At 43.8% G+C, this 22,241-nt stretch overlaps 1 protein-coding gene across 4 annotated transcripts in view; it reads left to right on the top strand.

Moving 5' to 3' along the window:
* LOC110505771 (phosphatidylinositol 4-phosphate 5-kinase type-1 gamma) overlaps positions 1-19,775 on the top strand; it is an 86,126-nt gene extending 66,351 nt beyond the window's left edge. Inside the window, exons 13-18 of one of the 4 annotated variants that reach the window (XM_036966107.2) lie at positions 32-176; positions 437-469; positions 2,242-2,355; positions 4,406-4,643; positions 9,527-9,613; positions 18,680-19,775. In XM_036966107.2, coding sequence (XP_036822002.2) covers positions 32-176; positions 437-469; positions 2,242-2,355; positions 4,406-4,643; positions 9,527-9,613; positions 18,680-18,682 — 620 coding nt within the window. In that variant the 3' untranslated portion in view covers positions 18,683-19,775. Of the gene's footprint in view, positions 1-31; positions 204-436; positions 470-2,241; positions 2,356-4,405; positions 4,644-9,526; positions 9,614-18,679 lie in introns of all 4 variants that reach the window. The other 3 variants (XM_036966021.2, XM_090203610.1, XM_036966143.2) reach the window with 3 other exon arrangements.
* Positions 19,776-22,241: the final 2,466 nt, after the last annotated feature.

The following is a 22,241-nucleotide window of genomic DNA, read 5'->3' as shown; positions in this document are numbered from 1 at the left end:
CCCCCTTGTCTCTTCTCTCTCTCTCTCTCAGGGCGACCAGACCTTCTACCCTGCACCCCTCCATCGTTTGAGGAGGCGACCACGGCCTCCATCGCCACCACACTCTCCTCCACCACCTCTCTGTCCATCCCAGAGAGGTCTCCCTCAGATGCTGGAGCAGAGAACCCCCGCTACAGGTACCAGAACAACAGCTCTGAGAGAAGGTACCGCTATGGACACAATGGCTTATTTATGGACTATGTATTCATGGAGTGTGCCCTTTTTTTAATGAGAATTAAAACAGAAGTCAAAATGTATAATATAATGGCTATACCATATTCATAACTGGATAAAAAAACAGTCCCTGGTTGTGTTAAACTGTCAGAGCCACAGAACCGAATTGATGTACCCTACCCAGGTTTACAACACGTTCATTTCTCTGTGTGTTTCTCTGCAGGAGGCACACCCAGTCTGTCAGCCATGACGGGAGGTAACAACAATGCTGTGCCTACATGGCCTGTTTGAATGCACAACTTATTCCGTTGCATAAAGGACTTGGTAGTTGGGTGTTCTTACAGCGCTAGTCATTCCGGCCCTGACCAATGAGTAAGGCCAATAGGCTAGGGTGTGTCAAGTCACTCTATCGGTCTGTGTTTTTATGGATGTGACCACCCTTCCTGTCGCTGAGTTGTATTGCGTGTGTGTGCCTGCTTGTGTGCTTACGCTTGTGCATGTGCGTGTGTGCTTATTCACATGTGTGTGTGTGAGTGTACTTACAATACCAGTCAAAAGTTTGGACACACCTACTCATTCAAGGGTTTTTCTTTATTTTTACTATTTTCTACATTGTAGAATAGTAGTGAAGACATCAAACTATGAAATAGCACATATGGAATCATGCAGTAACCAAAAAAAGTGTTAAACACATCCAAATATATTTTATATTTGAGATTCTTCAAAGTAGCCAACCATTGCTTTGATGACAGCTTTGCACACTCTTGGCATTCTCTCAACCAGCTTCATGAGGTAGTCACCTGAAATGCATTTCAATTAACAGGTGTGCCTTGTTAAAAGTTCATTTGTGCAATTTCTTTCCTTATTAATGCGTTTGAGCCAATCAGTTGTGTTGTGACAAAGTAGGGGTGATATACAGAAAATAACCCTATTTGGTAAAATACCAAGTCTATATTGTGTCAAGAACAGCTCAAATATGCAAAGAGAAATGACAGTTCATCATTACTTTAAGACATGAAGGCCAGTCAACTTTGAAAGCTTCTTCAAGTGCAGTTGCAAAAACCATCAAGCACTATGATGAAACTGGCTCTCATGAGGACCGCCACAGGAAAGGAAGACCCAGAGTTTCCTCTGCTGCAGAGGATAAGTTCATTAGAGTGACGAGCCTCAGAAATAGGCTATTAACTGAACCTCACATTGCAGTCCAAATAAATGCTTCACAGAGTTCAAGTAACAGACACATCTCAACATCAACTGTTCAGAGGAGACTCCATGAATCAAGCCTTCATGGTCAAATTGCTGCAAAGAAACCACTACTAAAGGACACCAATAAGAAGAAAAGACCGCTTGGCCCAAGAAACACGAGCAATGGACATTAGACCGGTGGAAATCTGTCCTTTGCGCTGATGAGTCCAAATGTAAGATTTTTGGTTCTAACCACCATGTCTTTGTGAGACCCAGAGTCGGTGAACGGATGATCTCCGCATGTGTGGAAGGTGTGATGGTGTGGGGGTGCTTGCTGTTGACACTGCCAGTGATTTATTTAGATTTCAAGGCACACTAAACCAGCATGGCTACCACAGCATTCTGCAGCGATACACCATCCCATCTGGTTTGGGCTTAGTGGGACTATCATTTGTTTTTCAACAGGACAATGACCCAACACACCTCCAGGCTGTGTAAGGTATATTTGACCAAGAAGGAGAGTGATGGAGTGCTGCATCAGATTATTTGGCCTCCACAATCACCCGACTCAACCCAATTGAGATGGTTTGGGATGAGAGGGTGCAAAGCTGTTATCAAGGCAAAGGGTGGCTACATTGAAGAATCTCAAATATATATATTTTTGTTTACTACATGATTCCATATGTGTTATTTCATAGTGTTGATGCCTTTACTGTTATTCTACAATGTAGAAAATAGTACAAATAAAGAAAAATCCTGGAATGAATAGGTGTGTCCAAACTTCTGACTGGTACTGTACATTTAACGTGTGTGTACTTACATTGCACATCTGTGTGTGTGTAGGACCCAGGAGGAGGTGCGTGAGGAGGAGCAGCAGACCATCACGGTGGAGGTGGAGGTGAAGAGACATGACAGCGAGCCCATCATCACGGCCCCACAGCCATCTCCAGAGACCAGGTACACAGCCTCAACCTTACTCTACATAGATCAAGATGTATTACACAAATCCCTGAGAGCAGGCTCAACTCTACTGAGCAGCACACCCAGTATCCAACACACTGAAACCAGAGCCATGCATTTACAGAGTTATTAACATTTCAACGGGCATCATGTTGGTATACTTAACATACTTGTCAGTGCTCACTGTAACTCCGGGAATCCCAAGTGTAAAGTCAGTGTTTCAGATCCTACCTCTGATGGGGCTGCTCTTACCCCAATAGGAACCCGGGCCGCTGCTGCTACGGCACTTTTTACTAAAACTAACCTGAAAACGTCTCACCTGGGACAGGCTATCACCTAGGTTATCTAACCCTCCGCTCTGGGAAGTGGGGATGCCATGTTCCCATTTGGCGGTGATATTAAGTCCCCACCTTACACCTCACTCTAGGTCCCATTTGGTTATTGGGATGACTGTGGCCTGTTGCTATGCTGTTAAGTCCCTTGTTATGTACAGATCATTGCTGCCTCTGGATGTTCTCTGGAGCAGCCATCTAATTAGGTTAAGAGAGTGGAGTGGAGTAGAGTGAGACTGACAGACAGGGTAGTAGGGTGAGACCACAGTGACTGTAAAAGGGTGAGACAGGCAGACAGGGTAGTAGGGTGAGACCACAGTGACTGTAAAAGGGTGAGACAGACAGACAGGGTAGTAGGGTGAGACCACAGTGACTAAAAGGGTGAGACAGGCAGACAGGGTAGTAGGGTGAGACCACAGTGACTGTAAAAGGGTGAGACAGACAGACAGGGTAGAAGGGTGAGACCACAGTGACTGTAAAAGGGTGAGACAGACAGACAGGGAGGTAGGGTGAGACCACAGTGACTGTAAAAAGGGTGAGACAGACAGACAGGGTAGTAGGGTGAGACCACAGTGACTAAAAGGGTGAGACAGGCAGACAGGGTAGTAGGGTGAGACCACAGTGACTGTAAAAGGGTGAGACAGACAGACAGGGAGGTAGGGTGAGACCACAGTGACTGTAAAAAGGGTGAGACAGACAGACAGGGTAGTAGGGTGAGACCACAGTGACTGTAAAAGGGTGAGACAGACAGACAGGGTAGTAGGGTGAGACCACAGTGACTGTGAAAGGGTGAGACAAACAGACAGGGTAGTAGGGTGGGACCACAGTGACTGTAAAAGGGTGAGACAGGCAGACAGGGTAGTAGGGTGAGACCACAGTGACTGTGAAAGGGTGAGACAAACAGACAGGGTAGTAGGGTGAGACCACAGTGACTGTAAAAGGGTGAGACAGGCAGACAGGGTAGTAGGGTGAGACCACAGTGACTGTAAAAGGGTGAGACAGAAAGACAGGAGTGCATGGGGAAAGTTATGGAGTGGCCGGGCAGTGGAACTGTGTCAGATGGGTCTCGGGGGGTTGAGACCCAAGTTAGACATATGGCCTCGGGGAGCTGGGTGGGGTAGTAGGGGAAGGATGGAGGAGACGGGGTAGATTAGCCACCTGGAGACCCTGCTCCTCAAAGCTGCCTCAGGCTCACCTACTTGGTGAGAGGTGAGAGCAAGAGAGAAAAAAGAGAGGGAGAGAGGTAGAAAGAGAGTTGAGGTCCCTGGTTGCATGGCAACTGCAACACCAGCCCCTCACCCCCATTAAATACTTATTTCCCAACAAACAGGTCCTTCTCTGAGTCTGAGATGCTGTCACTGTTCTTTAGGAATGCAAGGCTTCACATTTATGTCTCTCTATCTAAACACACAAGCTGAGAAAGCAATCTGGGATAAGCTTAAGTCATTCCTAGTAGTTAATGATCTGGGTCTGGACAATAGAGGGATTGTGGTGGCACTGTGCCATCTGGTAGTGTAAGTCTTGGTTAGTGGCCTCTCTGTTCCCATTGATCTAATCAGTCAGTGTCAGCTCTGGGCTGGTTTCAGAGAGAGAAGGAGTGAGAGGGAGAAGGAGAGAGAGAATGTGTGAGAGCAGGTGTGTACAGTAATTTGTGTGTGTGTGTGTGGTGTGTGTGGTGTGTGTGTGTGTGACTGACCCCCCCTTTATCTTCTCAGTGTGATACCAGAGGTAGCTGAGGCTTCTGCTGATGTTGTTGCCCCACCCTCCACCTCTCCCCCGGCTCCTGAGGCCTCTGCTGCTGAGGACCCTGACCCAGAGGCCCCTGCCAGTTCCAAGTTGGTGGTGGTGGAGGTTGAGGGGGACCGCCGGGGCAGCATGGTGTCAGGGTCTGGCTGCACCAGCCAAGCCTCCCAGGACGACGAGGATGACGTAAAAATCACAGACATCTACTTTGTAAGTGGTGCTTTCATTGGCACAACATACATGCACACACACTTGGATCGTATTCCTTAGGAAAACGTTTTAAAACACTTTGTAACAAAAACAAAACTGTTTCTCCCTGTTTCAGTTTGTTTTCATCCATTTAGTGCCTAATGAATAGGACCCTGGGCACACAAGGCACAGTTATGATAGATACTAAATACCAACTGCTACCATGTCTATAGGCATACAGCTCAGTTACAGTATACTACAGTATCCTAGCTGCTAAATATCTCCTAGGTTTAAATCTACGTCAGTCGATAGGCATACAGCAGAACATGAAACAGACAACAGCAGACACTAGACTATACACAGCTAGCTCCCATCATTTCCATTGGCCATCATTTCCATTTTTGATTTGTTAAATATTGTTTGTCTATGTGTGTGTAACTTATCATTGCCACTCGTAATGCAGATGGTCAGTGTGTGTTATTAGTGTTGGGTCATGGGAGGGTGTGTGAGTCTCAGATTTGGATGCTGTCATGCCTTTCTACAGAAGCGTTGACAGTAGGAATCCAGAGGGAGCAGAGAGAGAAGGTGAGGTGAGACACCTGCATGGGCGTGTGTTATACCAGAAGACACCACAGTGGGTTGGAGTGTTCAGAATTTTCTGGGGTGTTCAGAGTGGGTTGGATTGGTGTGTTCAGTGTGGGTTGGATTGCAGTGTTCAGAATGTTCTGGGGTGTTCAGTGTGGGTTGGATTGCAGTGTTCAGAATGTTCTGGGGTGTTCAGAGTGGGTTGGATTGCAGTGTTCAGAATGTTCTGGGGTGTTCAGTGTGGGTTGGATTGCAGTGTTCAGAATGTTCTGGGGTGTTCAGAGTGGGTTGGATTGCAGTGTTCAGAATGTTCTGGGGTGTTCAGTGTGGGTTGGATTGCAGTGTTCAGAATGTTCTGGGGTGTTCAGAGTGGGTTGGATTGCAGTGTTCAGAATGTTCTGGGGTGTTCAGAGTGGGTTGGATTGGTGTGTTCAGTGTGGGTTGGATTGGATTGTTCAGAATTTTCTGGGGTGTTCAGTGTGGGTTGGATTGCAGTGTTCAGAATGTTCTGGGGTGTTCAGAGTGGGTTGGATTGCAGTGTTCAGAATGTTCTGGGGTGTTCAGAGTGGGTTGGATTGCAGTGTTCAGAATGTTCTGGGGTGTTCAGTGTGGGTTGGATTGCAGTGTTCAGAATGTTCTGGGGTGTTCAGAGTGGGTTGGATTGCAGTGTTCAGAATGTTCTGGGGTGTTCAGAGTGGGTTGACCGGAGTTTTCAGAATGTTCTGGGATGTTCAGAGTGGGTTGGGGTGGAGTGTTAAGACTGGGATTTGAGGTGTTTAAGGGTTAATTTAGTCACTCCATCTCCCTAGCTTCACTTCTGCTTTATCCTAAGCACTTTATGTCATCTCAATCTGGCACTAAACATACTTGAATGTGGGCCCAGACAAATAGGACAGTACTTCAGGCTATGACATCAGCAGATGGTGAAGTAAAGTTATTCTCTCTTTTGTACATACATCTCTCTTAACTGCATGGCCCGTGTCCTCCTGAACAGACTACTTCTCTTCAGATAGCCTGACTTTGATCTGACAGGTGTTATTGTAGAAGTCTGGGCTCTACGACACTGAGTTTGGAGCCAGAGCCATGCATTGATGTACGAGTCTGTGGTGAGACGTGATGAAAAGTCCTGATAGGAAAGTTTCCTCTGGCGTTGCTCTGACGGGTGGGACAGTCTCTCCTGCAATGAAACACCTCACACTGTGATCCTGGAGCCTCTGAGGGTCAGTAGGTCTGTCTGTCTGAGAGCTCTTAGTCATCGGATGACCAGCTCAACTCACCAGACCTGCTCTGCCTCTCTACTCTCATGCTGCAGTTCAGGAGAAACAGAGAGGCAACACTTTTAAACAACCACTATCACCACTGTGTCTCTCTGTATCCATGCACCTGTGGTCATTTAGCCAGCCGAAGACACGTATTAGGTCATATAACATTCTAAATTGAATTGCTAATTTAGTGCTTCTAAACGGTTTCATTTTATGAGTTGTATGGTTGTGTCATCTCATCATGTGTCAAGCAATCTCAAAGCACATACCAGTAAACTGCATGAAAAGATTATTGTCTTCTGGGATTTGACTGGTCAAAGTAGACATGACTCTTCATCAGAGCAATGTGTGGGATATTGTACCAGTCCTGAGAGATGGAGCGGATATTACTTTGAGAGGTCATGTAGAGAGGGCTGAAGTGATTGTTCTTGTCAGAGCAGGCCCAGGGGAGATGGCAGAGAAGCACTTCACCAGCTCCTGTTGAGTGGCTACAGCCTGAATTATTCATTTATCATCAGCAGTCGCCACCTCCCTTTTACACTCATTCTCTCTGTGTTTCTGTCTCACCCTCTCGCTCTGTCTCCTTCCTATCCCTCGCTCTGTCTCCTTCCTATCCCTCGCTCTGTCTCCTTCCTATCCCTCGCTCTGTCTCCTTCCTATCCCTCGCTCTCTCCTTCCTATCCCTCGCTCTGTCTCCTTCCTATCCCTCGCTCTGTTTCCCTTATCTTCCTCTCCTTCACGCCATCTCTCTTCCACACTCCCTCTCTCTTCTGATTTATCTGTTGAAGCTGTGACAGAGGCTCCGGGTGGTGAGAGGAAGGAGAAAGGGGGGTGAGAGGAGAGGGAGGGCACCAGACCTGTAAATCCATTCATCATCATGCCTGATTCACATTTCACCATCAAAGTCAAAATAGCAACCATCTCTTCTATGAACCTTTCATTTCCATCCATGTTCCTTATTTGTCTCATCTGTCTGTCGTCCATCCCTTTCACCCCTCTGTTCTCCCCCATCACTCTCTCCCTCCTCTCTCTTTCTTCTTTCTCTCTCCACCCCCCCCCCCTTCTCTGTGGGGGTGTGCTGTCAGCTTGCAGACGGGAGAACCTGGGTGTTCTCTCCTGTCCTGTCGGAGGAGAAAGCTGCAGTGTAAGTTAGTAGGACTCTCTATTGCTCCCAGCTCATAGTCCCAAGATCACGTAGTAGGCATCTGCATTTTTGTCAAAAAATGTTATTGACATATCCTTGTTCTGTTCAATGCTCTCTACTTATATAGTACTCTGAATACCCCAGTTCATGGTTTTAAGTTCAAAAGAATACAAGATAAAAATAGCTGACACCATTCAAACCAATGAGGGTTCGGAACTTTAAAGCCAAATATCTCAGAATCATATTTTTGCAGATAGAACTTATAGTCCCAAGCTCTCATGCCGCCTAGTCAATGCTTCAGTCATGTTTATAAGGATGTTTATAAGGATATCAATGGCCTATAGCTGTGGATGGAGTTGTTGTAGCTTAGTCCTCCAGTCTGCTTACTTAGAGTCTTAGTGCTCTATCTGTAGTGATTCCTCAGTTGATCCTCAGACTTTGAACTAGACGGATCCGAATGAAAAGACATGCCCAAGATCTCACACAAATGACTTATAAACTGACTTCCCTTGACTAGCATGTTTTCTCCGAGGATGCTTTATGGTGCCTTGATGGGTAAGAGGACATGACACATTACATGCTTTACTTATTGTTACAGATCATTTATATTTCATCATGTGTTTTATATCATTTGAACAAAAAGGGACATGGCCTTTTTTGTTAAGCTTCAGTCTGCAATCTGGAAATCTGTTCAATAGTCATTTCAAATCTTTATATAATTTTGTTGTTTTTCTTTTAGCAGACTGTAGCTTTAATGTTATTCATCCACCTCATCCTCCGCTTGGAGCTCCTCTTCATGTTGAATCAAATAAAACGGCTGGAGAAGACTCTCCCTGTAGAGAGAGAGGGGGAGTGATGGGGCATGAAAGGAGGAGAAAGAAGGGATGAGGTGGCTAAGTTATAGGAGGAGGCTCTTGGCTTCTCATTTGAGGCCATCTGTCTCTCTCCTCCCGCTCCCACTCCCTGTCTTCCCACCTCTCTCTCTCTTTCTCTCTCTCTCTCTCTCTCTCTCTCTCTCTCTCTCTCTCTCTCTCTCTCTCTCTCAAATTTGTTCTGTCTCTCCCTCTGTCTCTCTCTCTCTCTCTGTCTCTCTCTCTGTCTCTCTCTCTGTCTCTCTCTCTGTCTCTCTCTCTCTCTCTCTCTCTCTCTCTCTCTCTCTCTCTCTCTCTCTCTCTCTCTCTCTCTCAAATTACTTCTCAGTCTCTCCCTCTGTCTCTACCTGAGTGGCCTCAGAGACAGAGCAGCACTGAGGTGCTGTCCCGTCCAAATACTTAATGCACCTAATAGTAAATGCATTAAGAGCACTTTTCTTTATTGAGAATGAAGGGGGGGGGGGGGGGGGGATGCTTTGAGAGAAGATGTCATTTTGTTTGTTGGCAGTGCTGGCTCCCTCGCTTTCCACCCTCCACCCGTCGCCAACCACCCACTCCCACCCTGTTGTCTGGCTGATGTACATTCATCCTTTTTCCTTGTCCACTTCACCTTGGCTTTTGAGATTGATGAGGGGTTAATCAAATAGAAATAGCATAGTCATAGAAAGCCATTCTTAGGCACGTGATGCATACCAGCCAGCATTAAAACTGAAGACTTTTGACAGTGATAGCAGGAAATGGGAAAAGACTAACATTCTATTGAAGGAAATGTTAATATTTCATTACACTAACCCTCTACACTGTGTTCTGTTCAAATAGGATTTCCCTATTTCCCCTGCAGTTAGGCTAATCTATATTCCAAGCTCACACTTTCTGTCCTGGCATTTCCTCCTTTGGCATTTTCTAATTTGATTTAATTTTCCTGGCCTGCCTTGTCCTGTCTATCTCTCTTGCCTGCCTCTGCTTCTCTGTGTGCGTCCAATGGCCCCCGCTCTCTCCCTCTCTCTGACGCCCTCTGCTGTGTCGGTTGTGCACCGACAGCCCCCAGAGGACAGGACCTGGGTGTACTCCCCTCTGCACTATGGCAGTGAGTCTAATACCTTGCCGGATGGGGAGGAGAGCGAGACAGTAAGTAGTGAGAATTACACCTCCAGTATCCAGTACAGTGTGTGTATGGGCCGGCCCACCCGTCATGCCCACTGAATATGGCCGTGCCAGTTACAACCATTTGGTTCCCTCTCCGTTCACCATGCAACCCCCAACTCTCACTGCATGCTGCTCAGTTTTTTCACTGTGGTGCCTCGGCCTCATACTCTCAGTCTGTAGGCCTGGCTGGCTGGTTGCATGTAGTTTGGTAACTTGGCACATGTCTCCTTCACCTCATGGCTCATGCATCACCATTATCAGATCCCAGACACGCACAGCTACTGTTGCCAATATCACTATTTTTTTTCTGAAACAACTGACCAACAATACAGTATAAGCCTGTGCTTTGACATGTACAGTAAAAAGCAGTTGGTCAGGTGAATGGCAAATAAGTAAAGCAAATAAATAGCTATTACATTTGATTTGTACAGTTCCTCTCTGAAACACAATAATGTGTTTTCTTTGAGGAAAATAGGCACGTTTCTCTTGACATTTACATTGACTTTGAGAAGGGATTGCGTGATGATTATTTTAGCAACCGCGTGATGCAGCATGACAACTTTAACGCAATTGGTTGACAGTCTGCTCGGTGGGGCATTCATTATATGTTCATTTTTTCATTGGATTCCTATCTCTTTTGTATAATATCTCTGACAACGGAACCATGCAATGCACCCTGGACTAAAGAGGCAGACAAATAGGAAAAATGTGCTAGACCCTCCATTAAATTACACATTTCTCGAGGTAGGAATATTGCAAAAAATATGATCCATGTCTAATTCGAGAGAAGATCTCCTCCCGAGGTATGATATCAGCCAGTATTAAAATATGACATGTATGATAGACATTTTCGTGATGTAAAAGTCGTTTTCCTATTAACTTCCATTGTAGTGAGAGACTTTATCACAGTGCTACGTCATACCGGACAAATATATGCCTGCTTGAACGCCAATAACGCACAAATATATCCCCCCCCCTTTATTGTAATGGTGAGAGGGTTAGCATCTCTTGGTATGATATTTGTGCGTCTAACTTTCTCGCTCATTATTATTCACAATTCATTTAGGACTATCCACACTCATGGTAGCATCCACCTTAATGTATAGTCGTGGCCAAAAGTTTTGAGAATGACACAAATATTAATTTTCACACAGTCTGCTGCCTCAGTTTGTATGTTGGCAATTTGCATATACTCCAGAATGTTATGAAGAGTGATCAGATGAATTGCAATTAATTGCAAAGTCCCTCTTTGCCATGCAAATGAACTGAATCCCCTAACCAAAAAAAATCCACTGCATTTCAGCACTGCCACAAAAGGACCAGCTGACAACATGTCAGTCTCGTTAACACAGGTGTGAGTGTTGACCAGGACAAGGCTGGAGATCACTCTGTCATGCTGATTGAGTACGAATAACAGACTGGAAGCTTCAAAAGGAGGGTGGTGCTTGGAATCATTGTTCTTCCTCTGTCAACCATGGTTACCTGCAAGGAAACACGTGCCATCATCATTGCTTTGCAAAAAAAGGGCTTCACAAGCAAGGATATTGCTGCCAGTAAGATTGCACCTAAATCAACCATTTATTGGATCCTCAAGAACTTCAAGGAGAGCGGTTCAATTGTTGTGAAGAAGGCTTCAGGGCGCCCAAGAAAGTCCAGCAAGCGCCAGGACCATCTCCTAAAGTTGATTCAGCTGCGGGATCGGAGCACCACCAGTACAGAACTTGTTCAGGAATGGCAGCAGGCAGGTGTGAGTGCACCTGCACGCACAGTGATGCAAAGACTTTTGGAGGATGGCCTGGTGTCAAGAAGGGCAGCAAAGAAGCCACTTCTCTCCAGGAAAAACATCAGGGACAGACTGATATTCTGCAAAAGGTACAGGGATTGGACTCCTGAGGACCGGGGTAAAGTAATTTTCTCTGATGAATCCTCTTTCCGATTGTTTGGGGCATCCGGAAAAAAGCTTGTCCAGAGAAGACAAGGTGAACGCTACCATCAGTCCTGTGTCATGCCAACAGTAAAGCATCGTGAGACCATTCATGTGTGGGGTTGCTTCTCAGCCAAGGAAGTGGGCTCACTCACAATTTTGCCTAAGAACACAGCCATGAATAAAGAATGGTACCAACACATCCTCTGAGAGCAACTTCTCCCAACCATCCAGGAACAGTTTGGTGAAGAACAATGCCTTTTCCAGCATGATGGAGCACCTTGCCATAAGGCAAACGTGATAACTAAGTGACTCGGGGAACAAAACATTGATATTTTGGGTCCATGGCCAGGAAACTCCCCAGATCTTAATCCCATTGAGAACTTGTGGTCAATCCTCAAGAGGCGGGTGGACAAACAACAACCCACAAATTCTGACAAACTCCAAGCATTGATTATGAAAGAATGGGCTGCCATCAGTCAGGATGTGGCCCAGAAGTGAATTGACAGCATGCCAGGGCGGATTGAGGAGGTCTTGAAAAAGAAGGGTCAACACTGCAAATATTGACTCTTTGCATTAACTTCATGTAATTGTCAATAAAAGCCTTTGACACGTATGAAATGCTTGTAATTATACTTCAGTATTCCATAGTAACATCTGACAAAAATATCTAAAGACACTGAAGCAGCAAACTTTGTGAAAATTAATATTTGTGTCATTCTCAAAAGATTTGGCCACGACTGTAGAAGTGTTTAGGAACATATTATTATTTACAATAAAAGTAACTCAAACGACACAATACATTATTTACCATTAATTTCCATTGGGAACAAAATAATCTGAAACAACCAAAACAAATAGCAAATATATCCAACAAGTTTGTAGAACCACATTGCATGCTCGGGAATATGGAATCAAATACTACATTTTTGACTACTTTAGTACACATTCAGTGCCTTCATAAAGTATTCATACCCGTTGACTTATTCCACATTTTATCTTGTTACAGCCTGAATTTAAAATAGATTGCATTTAGATTTTTGTATCAATGGCCGACACACAATACCCCATAATGTCAGTGGATTTACAAATATTTTTTTTTTAAACTGAAATGTTTTGAGTCAATAAGTATTCCCCTCCTTTGTTATGACAAGCCTAAATAAGTTCAGGAGTAAAAATAAATTGCATGGACTCACTCTGTGTGCAACAATATTGTTTAACATGATTTTTTAATGACTGACTCATCTCTGTACCCCACACATTTGTTTAACCTTTTATTTAACTAGGCAAGTCAGTTAAGAACAAATTCTTATTTTCAATGACTGCCTACTTGGGAAGAGTGGGATAACTGCCTTGTTCAGGGGCAGAACAACAGATTTTTTACCTTGTCAGCTCGGGGATTTGATCTTGCAACCTCTCGGTTACTAGTCCAACGTTCTAACCACTAGGCTGCCTGCCGCCCAAACCGGTGCTGGTACAAACCGATGCTGGTACGTACAGTGCATTCGGAAAGTATTCAGACCCCTTGACTTTTTTCACATATTGTTATGTTACAGCCATATTCTTCATCAATCTACACACATAATGGCGCCGGAGGAGCTGGCTGCCATTTTACGGGCTCCTAACCAATTGTGCGATTTTGTGGGAGGGTTTTGCATTTTTTGTAACTTATTTTGTACATAATGTTTCTGCCACCGTCTCTTATGACCAAAAAGAGCTTCTGGATATCAGGACAGTGATTATTCACCTCGTACTGGACAAAGATTTTTCTTTAGCGTTTCAAAAGCAAAAGATTTACTCAAGATACCAGATCAGGCCCAAATCCCCATCATTAATATGAAGAAAAGACTCCAATACAGGGGACGCAGGTCCAGGTGCCTTGTGGGAATTCGTCAGCGAGTGGGTAACCCACCTCTACCATCCGTCCTATTGGCCAATGTAGAATCATTGGATAATAAACTGGATGTGCTCTGATCAAGACTATCCTACCAACAGGTGTAAACTGTAATAAACTGTAATATCTTATGTTTCACCGAGTCATGGCTGAACAACGACGTGGATAACGTACAGCTGGCAGGGTTTTCGGTGCATCGGCAGGACAGAACAGCTGCCTCCGGTTAGACAAGGGGTGGTGGTCTGTGTCTATTTGTCAATAACAGCTGGTGCGCAAAATCTAATATTAAGGAAGTCTCGAGGTTTTGCTCGCCTGAGGTAGAGTGCCAGCATCGTTTTGTGGTGGTAAATAGACAGCTACGAAGAATATAGATGAACTCTCTTGGTAGATAGTGTGGTCTACAACTTATCATGAGACACTCTACCTCAGGCGAACAAAACCTCATCTCATGATAAGCTGTAGACCACACTATCTACCAAGAGAGTTCATCTATATTTTTTTCAGCTGTCTATTTGCCACCACAAACCGATGCTGGTACTTAGACCGCAACAAGCTGCGGTCTTAATCAAACAAGAAAATGCTCATCCAGAGACGGCTCTCCTAGTGGCCGGGGACTTTAATGCAGCGAAAGTTAAATCCGTTTTACCACATTTCTACCAACATGTTACATGTGCAATCAGAGAAAAAAAATAACTTCCTTTACTCCACACACAGAGCCCCGTGTCTGACCATAATTATATCCTCCTGATTCCTGCTTACAAGCAAAAACTAAAGCAGGAAGTACCAGTGACTCGCTCAATACGGAAGTGGTCAGATGATGCAGATGCTAAGCTACAGGACTGCTTTGCTAGCACAGATGTTCTGGGACTCATCCCATGGCAATGAGGAGTATACCACATCAGTCACCGGCTTCATCAATAAGTGCATCGATGACGTTGTCCCCACAGTGACCGTATGTACATACCCCAACCAGAAGCCATGGATTACAGGCAACATCCACACTGAGCTAAAGGGTAGAGCTGCCGCTTTCAAGAAGCAGGACTCTAACGAACCATCAAACAGGCAAACCGTAAATACAGGACTAAGATTAAATCCTACTACACCAGCTCGGATGCTTGTCGGATGTGGCAGGGCTTGCAAACTATTACAGACTACAAAGGGAAGCCCAGCCGCGAGCTGCCCAGTGACACAAGCCTACCAGACGAGCTAAATGACTTCTATGTGCGCCTCGAGGCAAGCAACACTAAAGCATGCATGAGAGCACCAGCTGTTCCCAACAACTGGAAGATCACGCTTGCCGTAGCCAATGTGAGTAAGACATTTAAACAGGTCAACATTCACAAGGCCGACGGATTACCAGGATGTGTACTCTGCGCATGTGCTGACCAACTAACATGTCTTCACTGACATTTTCAACCTGTCCCTGGCCGAGTTTCAAGCAGACCACCATAGTCCCTGTGCCCAGGAACACCAAGATAACCTGCCTAAATGACTACCGACCCATAGCACTCATGTCTGTAGCCATGAAGTGCTTTGAAACGCTGGTCATGGCTCACATCAACACCATTATCCCAGAAACCCTAGACCCACTCCAATTTTCATACCGCCCCAACAGATCCACAGATGACGCAATCTCTATTGCACTCCACACTGCCCTTTCCCACCTGGACAAAAGGAACACCTACGTGAGAATGCTGTGCATTGACTACAGCTCAGCATTCAACACCATAGTTCCCTCAAAGCTCATCACGAAGCTAAGGACCCTGGGACAAAACACCTCCCTCTGCAACTGGATCCTGGACTTCCTGACGGGCCGCCCCAGGTAAGGGTAGGCCACAACACATGCTGATCCTCAACACAGAGGCCCCTCAGGGGTGCGTGCTTAGTCTCCTTCTGTACTCCCTGTTCACCCATGACTGTGTGGCCAAGCACGACTCCAACACCATCATTCAGTTTGCCAACCACACAACGGTGGTAGGCCTAATCACCGACAACGATGAGACAACCTATGGGGAGGAGGTCAGAGACCTGGAAGTGTGGTGCCAGGACAAAAACCTCTCCCTCAATGCGATCAAGACAAAGGTGATGATCGTGGACTACAGGAAAAGGAGGGCAGAGCACGCCCCAATTCACATCGACATGGTTGTAGTGGAGCAGGTTGAGAGCTTCAAGTTCCTTGGTGTCCACATCACCAAGACAGTTTTGGTCCATGGTCCAAGCACACCAAGACAGTTTTGAGGAGGGCACGACAAAGCCTATTCCCCCTCAGGAAACTAAAAAGTTTTGGCATGGGTCCTCAGATCCTCAAAAGGTTCTACAGCTGCAACATCGAGAGCATCACTGCCTGGTACTGCAACTGCTCAGCCTCCGACCGCAAGGCAGTACAGAGGATAGTGCGTACGGCCCAGTACATCACTGGGGCTAAGCTGCCTGCCATCCAGGACCTCTACACCAGGTGGTGTCAGAGGAAGGCCCTAAAAATTGTCAAAGACCCCAGCCACCCCAGTCATAGACTGTTTTCTCTACTACCGCATGGCAAGCGGTACCGGAGTGCCAAGTCTACGACCAAATGGCTTCTCAACAGTTTTTACCCCCAAGCTGTAAGACTCCTAAACAGGTAATCACAAATGGCTACCCAGACTATTTGCATTGTGTGCTCCCTCCCCCAACCCCTCTTTTACGCTGCTGCTCTCTGTTTATCGTATATGCATAGTCACTTTAACTTTCCATTCATGTAAATACTACCTCAATTTGCCTGACTAACCGGGGCCCCCGCACGATGGCTACCCGGACTATCTGCATTGTGTTCTGCCACCCGCCAACCCCTCTTTTACGCTACTCTCTGTTTAGCATATGCATAGTCACTTTAACCATAACTACATGTACATACGACCTCAATTTGTCCGACTAACCGGTGCCTGTATGTAGCCTCACTACTGTTATAGCCTCACTACTGTATATAGCCTCACTACTGTATGTAACCTCACTACTGTTATAGCCTCACTACTGTATATAGCCTCACTACTGTATGTAACCTCACTACTGTATATAGCCTCACTACACTACTGTTATAGCCTCACTACTGTTATAGCCTCACTACTGTTATAGCCTCACTACTGTATATAGCCTCACTACTGTATATAGCCTCACTACTGTATGTAGCCTCTCACTACTGTATATAGCCTCACTACTGTATGTAGCCTCACTACTGTTATAGCCTCACTACTGTATGTAGCCTCACTACTGTTATAGCCTCACTACTGTATATAGCCTCACTACCGTATGTAACCTCACTACTGTATATAGCCTCACTACACTACTGTTATAGCCTCACTACTGTTATAGCCTCACTACTGTATATAGCCTCACTACTGTATGCAGCCTCACTACTGTTATAGCTTCACTACTGTATATAGCCTCGCTACTGTTATAGCCTCACTACTGTATATAGCCTCACTACTGTTATAGCCTCACTACACTACTGTATATAGCCTTACTACTGTATATAGCCTCACTACACTACTGTATATAGCCTCACTACACTACTGTATATAGCCTCACTGCTGTATATAACCTCACTGCTGTATATAGCCTCACTGCTGTATATAACCTCACTACTGTATATAGCCTCACTACTGTATATAGCCTCACTACTGTATATAACCTCACTACTGTATATAGCCTCACTGCTGTATATAACCTCACTACTGTATATAGCCTCACTGCTGTATATAACCTCACTACTGTATATAGCCTCACTGCTGTATATAACCTCACTACTGTATATAGCCTCACTGCTGTATATAACCTCACTGCTGTATATAGCCTCACTGCTGTATATAACCTCACTACTGTATATAGCCTCACTGCTGTATATAGCCTCACTACTGTATATAGCCTCACTACTGTATATAGCCTCACTACTGTATATAGCCTCACTACTGTATATAACCTCACTACTGTATATAGCCTCACTACTGTATATAGCCTCACTACTGTATATAACCTCACTACTGTATATAGCCTCACTACTGTATATAGCCTCACTACTGTATATAGCCTCACTACTGTATATAACGTCACTACTGTTATAGCCTCACTACTGTTATAGCCTCACTACTGTATATAACCTCACTACTGTTATAGCCTCACTACTGTATATAACCTCACTACTGTTATAGCGTCACTACTGTATATAACCTCACTACTGTATATAGCCTCACTACTGTATATAACCTCACTACTGTTATAGCCTCACTACTGTTATAGCCTCACTACACTACTGTATATAGCCTCACTACTGTATATAACCTCACTACTGTTATTATTTACTGTTGTTTTTTATTTCCTTACTTATCTATTGTTCACCTAATACCTATTTTTTTACTTAAAAATTGTACTGTTGGTTAGAGCCTGTAAGTAAGCATTTCACTGTAAGGTTTACACCTGTTGTATTCGGGGCACGTGACAAATACACTTTGATTTGATTTTAGTCCAGGGTATTTTAAGAAATCTAAGCTGCAGTAGTAGTAGAAGCTCAGAGCTGTAGCAGGCTGGCTGACCCTTCGTCAAAGTCCACTGCACTGGTTTATGGCAAGGAGAAAGTAGCTATGAATGGAGTTGTCACTTCCACCCCTGGCCCATTATTTCCCATAGAGAAGACACACACACACACACACACACACACACACATACAACTGTCACTTCCACCTCACCATGAGACAGAAGCTGCCACTGCCAGCAGAATGAGTGGAAGCAGAGCTTGTGGGACATGGCATTACAGTGCCTAGTGGAAGGAGACTGTCTCTTAGGGTTTGTCTCGACATAGATGAATACAAAATGTAAAAACAGTCATGAAAATGTTTTGTTGAGCTGATCTTCATGAAAAGGAAAAATACTAAATTTCTCTCTTTCTACCCTCTATTTTATGTGTTTATGTCCTCCCTTGCCTGCCTTGTGAATTGTTGATATAGACCTTTGATAAATAAATGTACTTTGATAAGGGTTATACCCTAGTTATACAGTGCTGTGGGGGAATTTATAGATTTTATTTAACACTATTGACATGAATATATGCCAAATATTTACAACCTCTTTCTTTCTTTCTTTCTTTCTTTCTTTCTTTCTTTCTTTCTTTCTTTCTTTCTTTCTTTCTTTCTTTCTTTCTTTCTTTCTTTCTTTCTTTCTTTCTTTCTTTCTTTCTTTCTTTCTTTCTTTCTTCCACCAACAGTAAACACTCCTCCATAGAGCTGAGAGGAGAATGACTCTGTGGAGAGAGGAGCCATCAGATTGATCCCCAGGCCTTTGAGTGGCAGGCAGCAGAATGATTCCAGTCCCGACCTGTATTTTAAACCATGGATACAAAAGCAGAACAGACGAAATACTGTGAGGAAACCCCCCTAGACATCCCGTTATCATTGTGTTGATGATATGATCCATTCCTCTCCTTTCACCCCCACCTCAACCAAAAATGACCCTACCATGATAAAAACAGGGCCTCAAATGGCTATGCTACGTCTAGCATGCCCCATGAGAACAGGGGCGTTGAGTCGTCTCTGTTACTCGCCACACATTCCCAACGGTTGATTAAGTCAAATGGTCACATGTATTTTATTGATATCATGTTAATTTATATTGTTTGCTTTTTCTTTGTTTTTAGTTTAGTTTCTTTATTTTCTGAACTTTTTTCCCCACTTTATTTATTTTCATAAACAGAAAAAATTATTGCTAGACTGTGTTTCACAAAACATGATTTTGTGCATATTTATAAGCCTACTGTATTATTTGACAGGTTTATTTTTTAGTTGTCAAGTATTTATTTTGACATTTCTATCACAGTATTGCTACACTTCCCATACACTCCTGCTGAATGCACCTCTCATGAGTCTCCAAGCCTCAAAACCAGATCATTGCAACACTAACTAATGTTGAGACATTGTCTATCATTTCAGAATCCTACATCATTACAATGTCTTCCAGGACCACCCAGCTTTTGGATAAATGCAACAACAACAAAAAATTCCAAGCATAATGAGTTATTGAGTTCTCTTAATATGAAATTAAATGCCAACAGTTTAGCAATCAAACTTTGGCTCTGGATTTGAGCTCTGCTGGACATGGGTATTAGCCAGGCTTGTAGGCTAACTCAAAGTCCTCCTGACTTCAGAGTCTGGAAAGGCTATTTTGACGTCGGCACGATGCGACGATAAGGAAGGGGAAGTGCTTGTTTTACTGATTGGTTCTCTTCTGTATTTTTCTCATTCCAACACCCACATGGACAGCCATTCACAGCTCTCCAATACAACTGTTGAATTTTCAAATCCAAACAACACGAGGGCTCAACCTCCCCAGGAAAAAAAAGAAAGAAAAAAAAAGTTTGAGAGAACCAATCAAAACTCAGTACATTCAGGAGCACATCTCTGCACAAATACTGCATTTACAATGGCCTCCTTTCCAGACCAGTGTGTCACAGCTCTCCCTTGCTGTGAGTCACTTGAGTCGGATCAGCCAGGCTAGTGACCTTAGGCTAATGGATTGGATTACTTAGGACAAATAACAATATCATATCATGGCCAGAATGAATTCATACTTCTGTTATTTAGTAAGGGTTAATCAGAAAGGGAATTCAGGCTGCACTTTATGTACAGTGCCTTGCGAAAGTATTCGGCCCCCTTGAACTTTGCGACCTTTTGCCACATTTCAGGCTTCAAACATAAAGATATAAAACTGTATTTTTTTGTGAAGAATCAACAACAAGTGGGACACAATCATGAAGTGGAATGACATTTATTGGATATTTCAAACTTTTTTAACAAATCAAAAACTGAAAAATTGGGCGTGCAAAATTATTCAGCCCCTTTACTTTCAGTGCAGCAAACTCTATCCAGAAGTTCAGTGAGGATCTCTGAATGATCCAATGTTGACCTAAATGACTAATGATGATAAATACAATCCACCTGTGTGTAATCAAGTCTCCGTATAAATGCACCTGCACTGTGATAGTCTCAGAGGTCCGTTAAAAGCGCAGAGAGCATCATGAAGAACAAGGAACACACCAGGCAGGTCCAATATACTGTTGTGAAGAAGTTTAAAGCCGGATTTGGATACAAAAAGATTTCCCAAGCTTTAAACATCCCAAGGAGCACTGTGCAAGCGATAATATTGAAATGGAAGGAGTATCAGACCACTGCAAATCTACCAAGACCTGCCGTCCCTCTAAACTTTCAGCTCATACAAGGAGAAGACTGATCAGAGATGCAGCCAAGAGGCCCATGATCACTCTGGATGAACTGCAGAGATCTACAGCTGAGGTGGGAGACTCTGTCCATAGGACAACAATCAGTCGTATATTGCACAAATCTGGCCTTTATGGAAGAGTGGCAAGAAGAAAGCCATTTCTTAAAGATATCCATAAAAAGTGTTGTTTTAAAGTTTGCCACAAGCCACCTGGGAGACACACCAAACATGTGGAAGAAGGTGCTCTGGTCAGATGAAACCAAAATTGAACTTTTTGGCAACAATGCAAAACGTTATGTTTGGCGTAAAAGCAACACAGCTCATCAGCCTGAACACACCATCCCCACTGTCAAACATGGTGGTGGCAGCATCATGGTTTGGGCCTACTTTTCTTCAGCAGGGACAGGGAAGATGGTTAAAATTGATGGGAAGATGGATGGAGCCAAATACAGGACCATTCTGGAAGAAAACCTGATGGAGTCTGCAAAAGACCTGAGACTGGGACGGAGATTTGTCTTCCAACAAGACAATGATCCAAAACATAAAGCAAAATCTACAATGGAATGGTTCAAAAATAAACATATCCAGGTGTTAGAATGGCCAAGTCAAAGTCCAGACCTGAATCCAATCGAGAATCTGTGGAAAGAACTGAAAACTGCTGCTCACAAATGCTCTCCATCCAACCTCACTGAGCTTGAGCTGTTTTGCAAGGAGGAATGGGAAAAAATGTCAGTCTCTCGATGTGCAAAACTGATAGAGACATACCCCAAGCGACTTACAGCTGTAATCGCAGCAAAAGGTGGCGCTACAAAGTATTAACTTAAGGGGGCTGAATAATTTTGCACGCCCAATTTTTCAGTTTTTGATTTGTTAAAAAAGTTTGAAATATCCAATAAATGTCGTTCCACTTCATGATTGTGTCCCACTTGTTGTTGATTCTTCACAAAAAAATACAGTTTTATATCTTTATGTTTGAAGCCTGAAATGTGGCAAAAGGTCGCAAAGTTCAAAGGGGCCGAATACTTTCGCATGGCACTGTATTAACCATCATTAGATGTGAAAGTGACGTCTTTATCACAATCCTCTGGCATAGGATTCATGTTTTTTAGTCTTTATGTAGATTACATGTTTTAAGATTTAAGTTACATTTTTAAGTTTTATTGCTCTTTTTCTGTTTCACACTTGGCTGTTTAAATTAAAGTTGGTGTGTTTGTATGTCTGTGTGTGAGGCAAGGTGTCAGAACTAAAATACTTATGTGCAGTGGCCAGTTGTAATCAGTTGTTAATGTCATCAAGAGACCATAGCAGCAATATTTTCTACAGTGCAGTAGTTGTAAAGTTACTTTTAATTGCCTTAAATAGACATTCAAATTAAAATATTGATTTGATTTTTCATTCTAGTGCTGTTGTATTTATTAATTTCAAGTCATTTGTTCAATCCCGTGGTTGTGCTCCTGAGAATGTGTATATAGAATTATAAATACATATATAAAGATATAAATATATTTTCAATTTGAATTGGAGAATATTATTTTTATTTGATTACATTTTTTGCT

This window comes from Oncorhynchus mykiss, chromosome 1 (genome assembly GCF_057628025.1).
Source record: "Oncorhynchus mykiss isolate SJ-2025 chromosome 1, ASM5762802v1, whole genome shotgun sequence".
NCBI classification, from domain to species: Eukaryota; Metazoa; Chordata; class Actinopteri; order Salmoniformes; family Salmonidae; genus Oncorhynchus; species Oncorhynchus mykiss.
The sequence above is the reverse complement of the archived record's forward strand: the minus strand, read 5'-3'. Positions and strand labels throughout refer to the sequence as shown.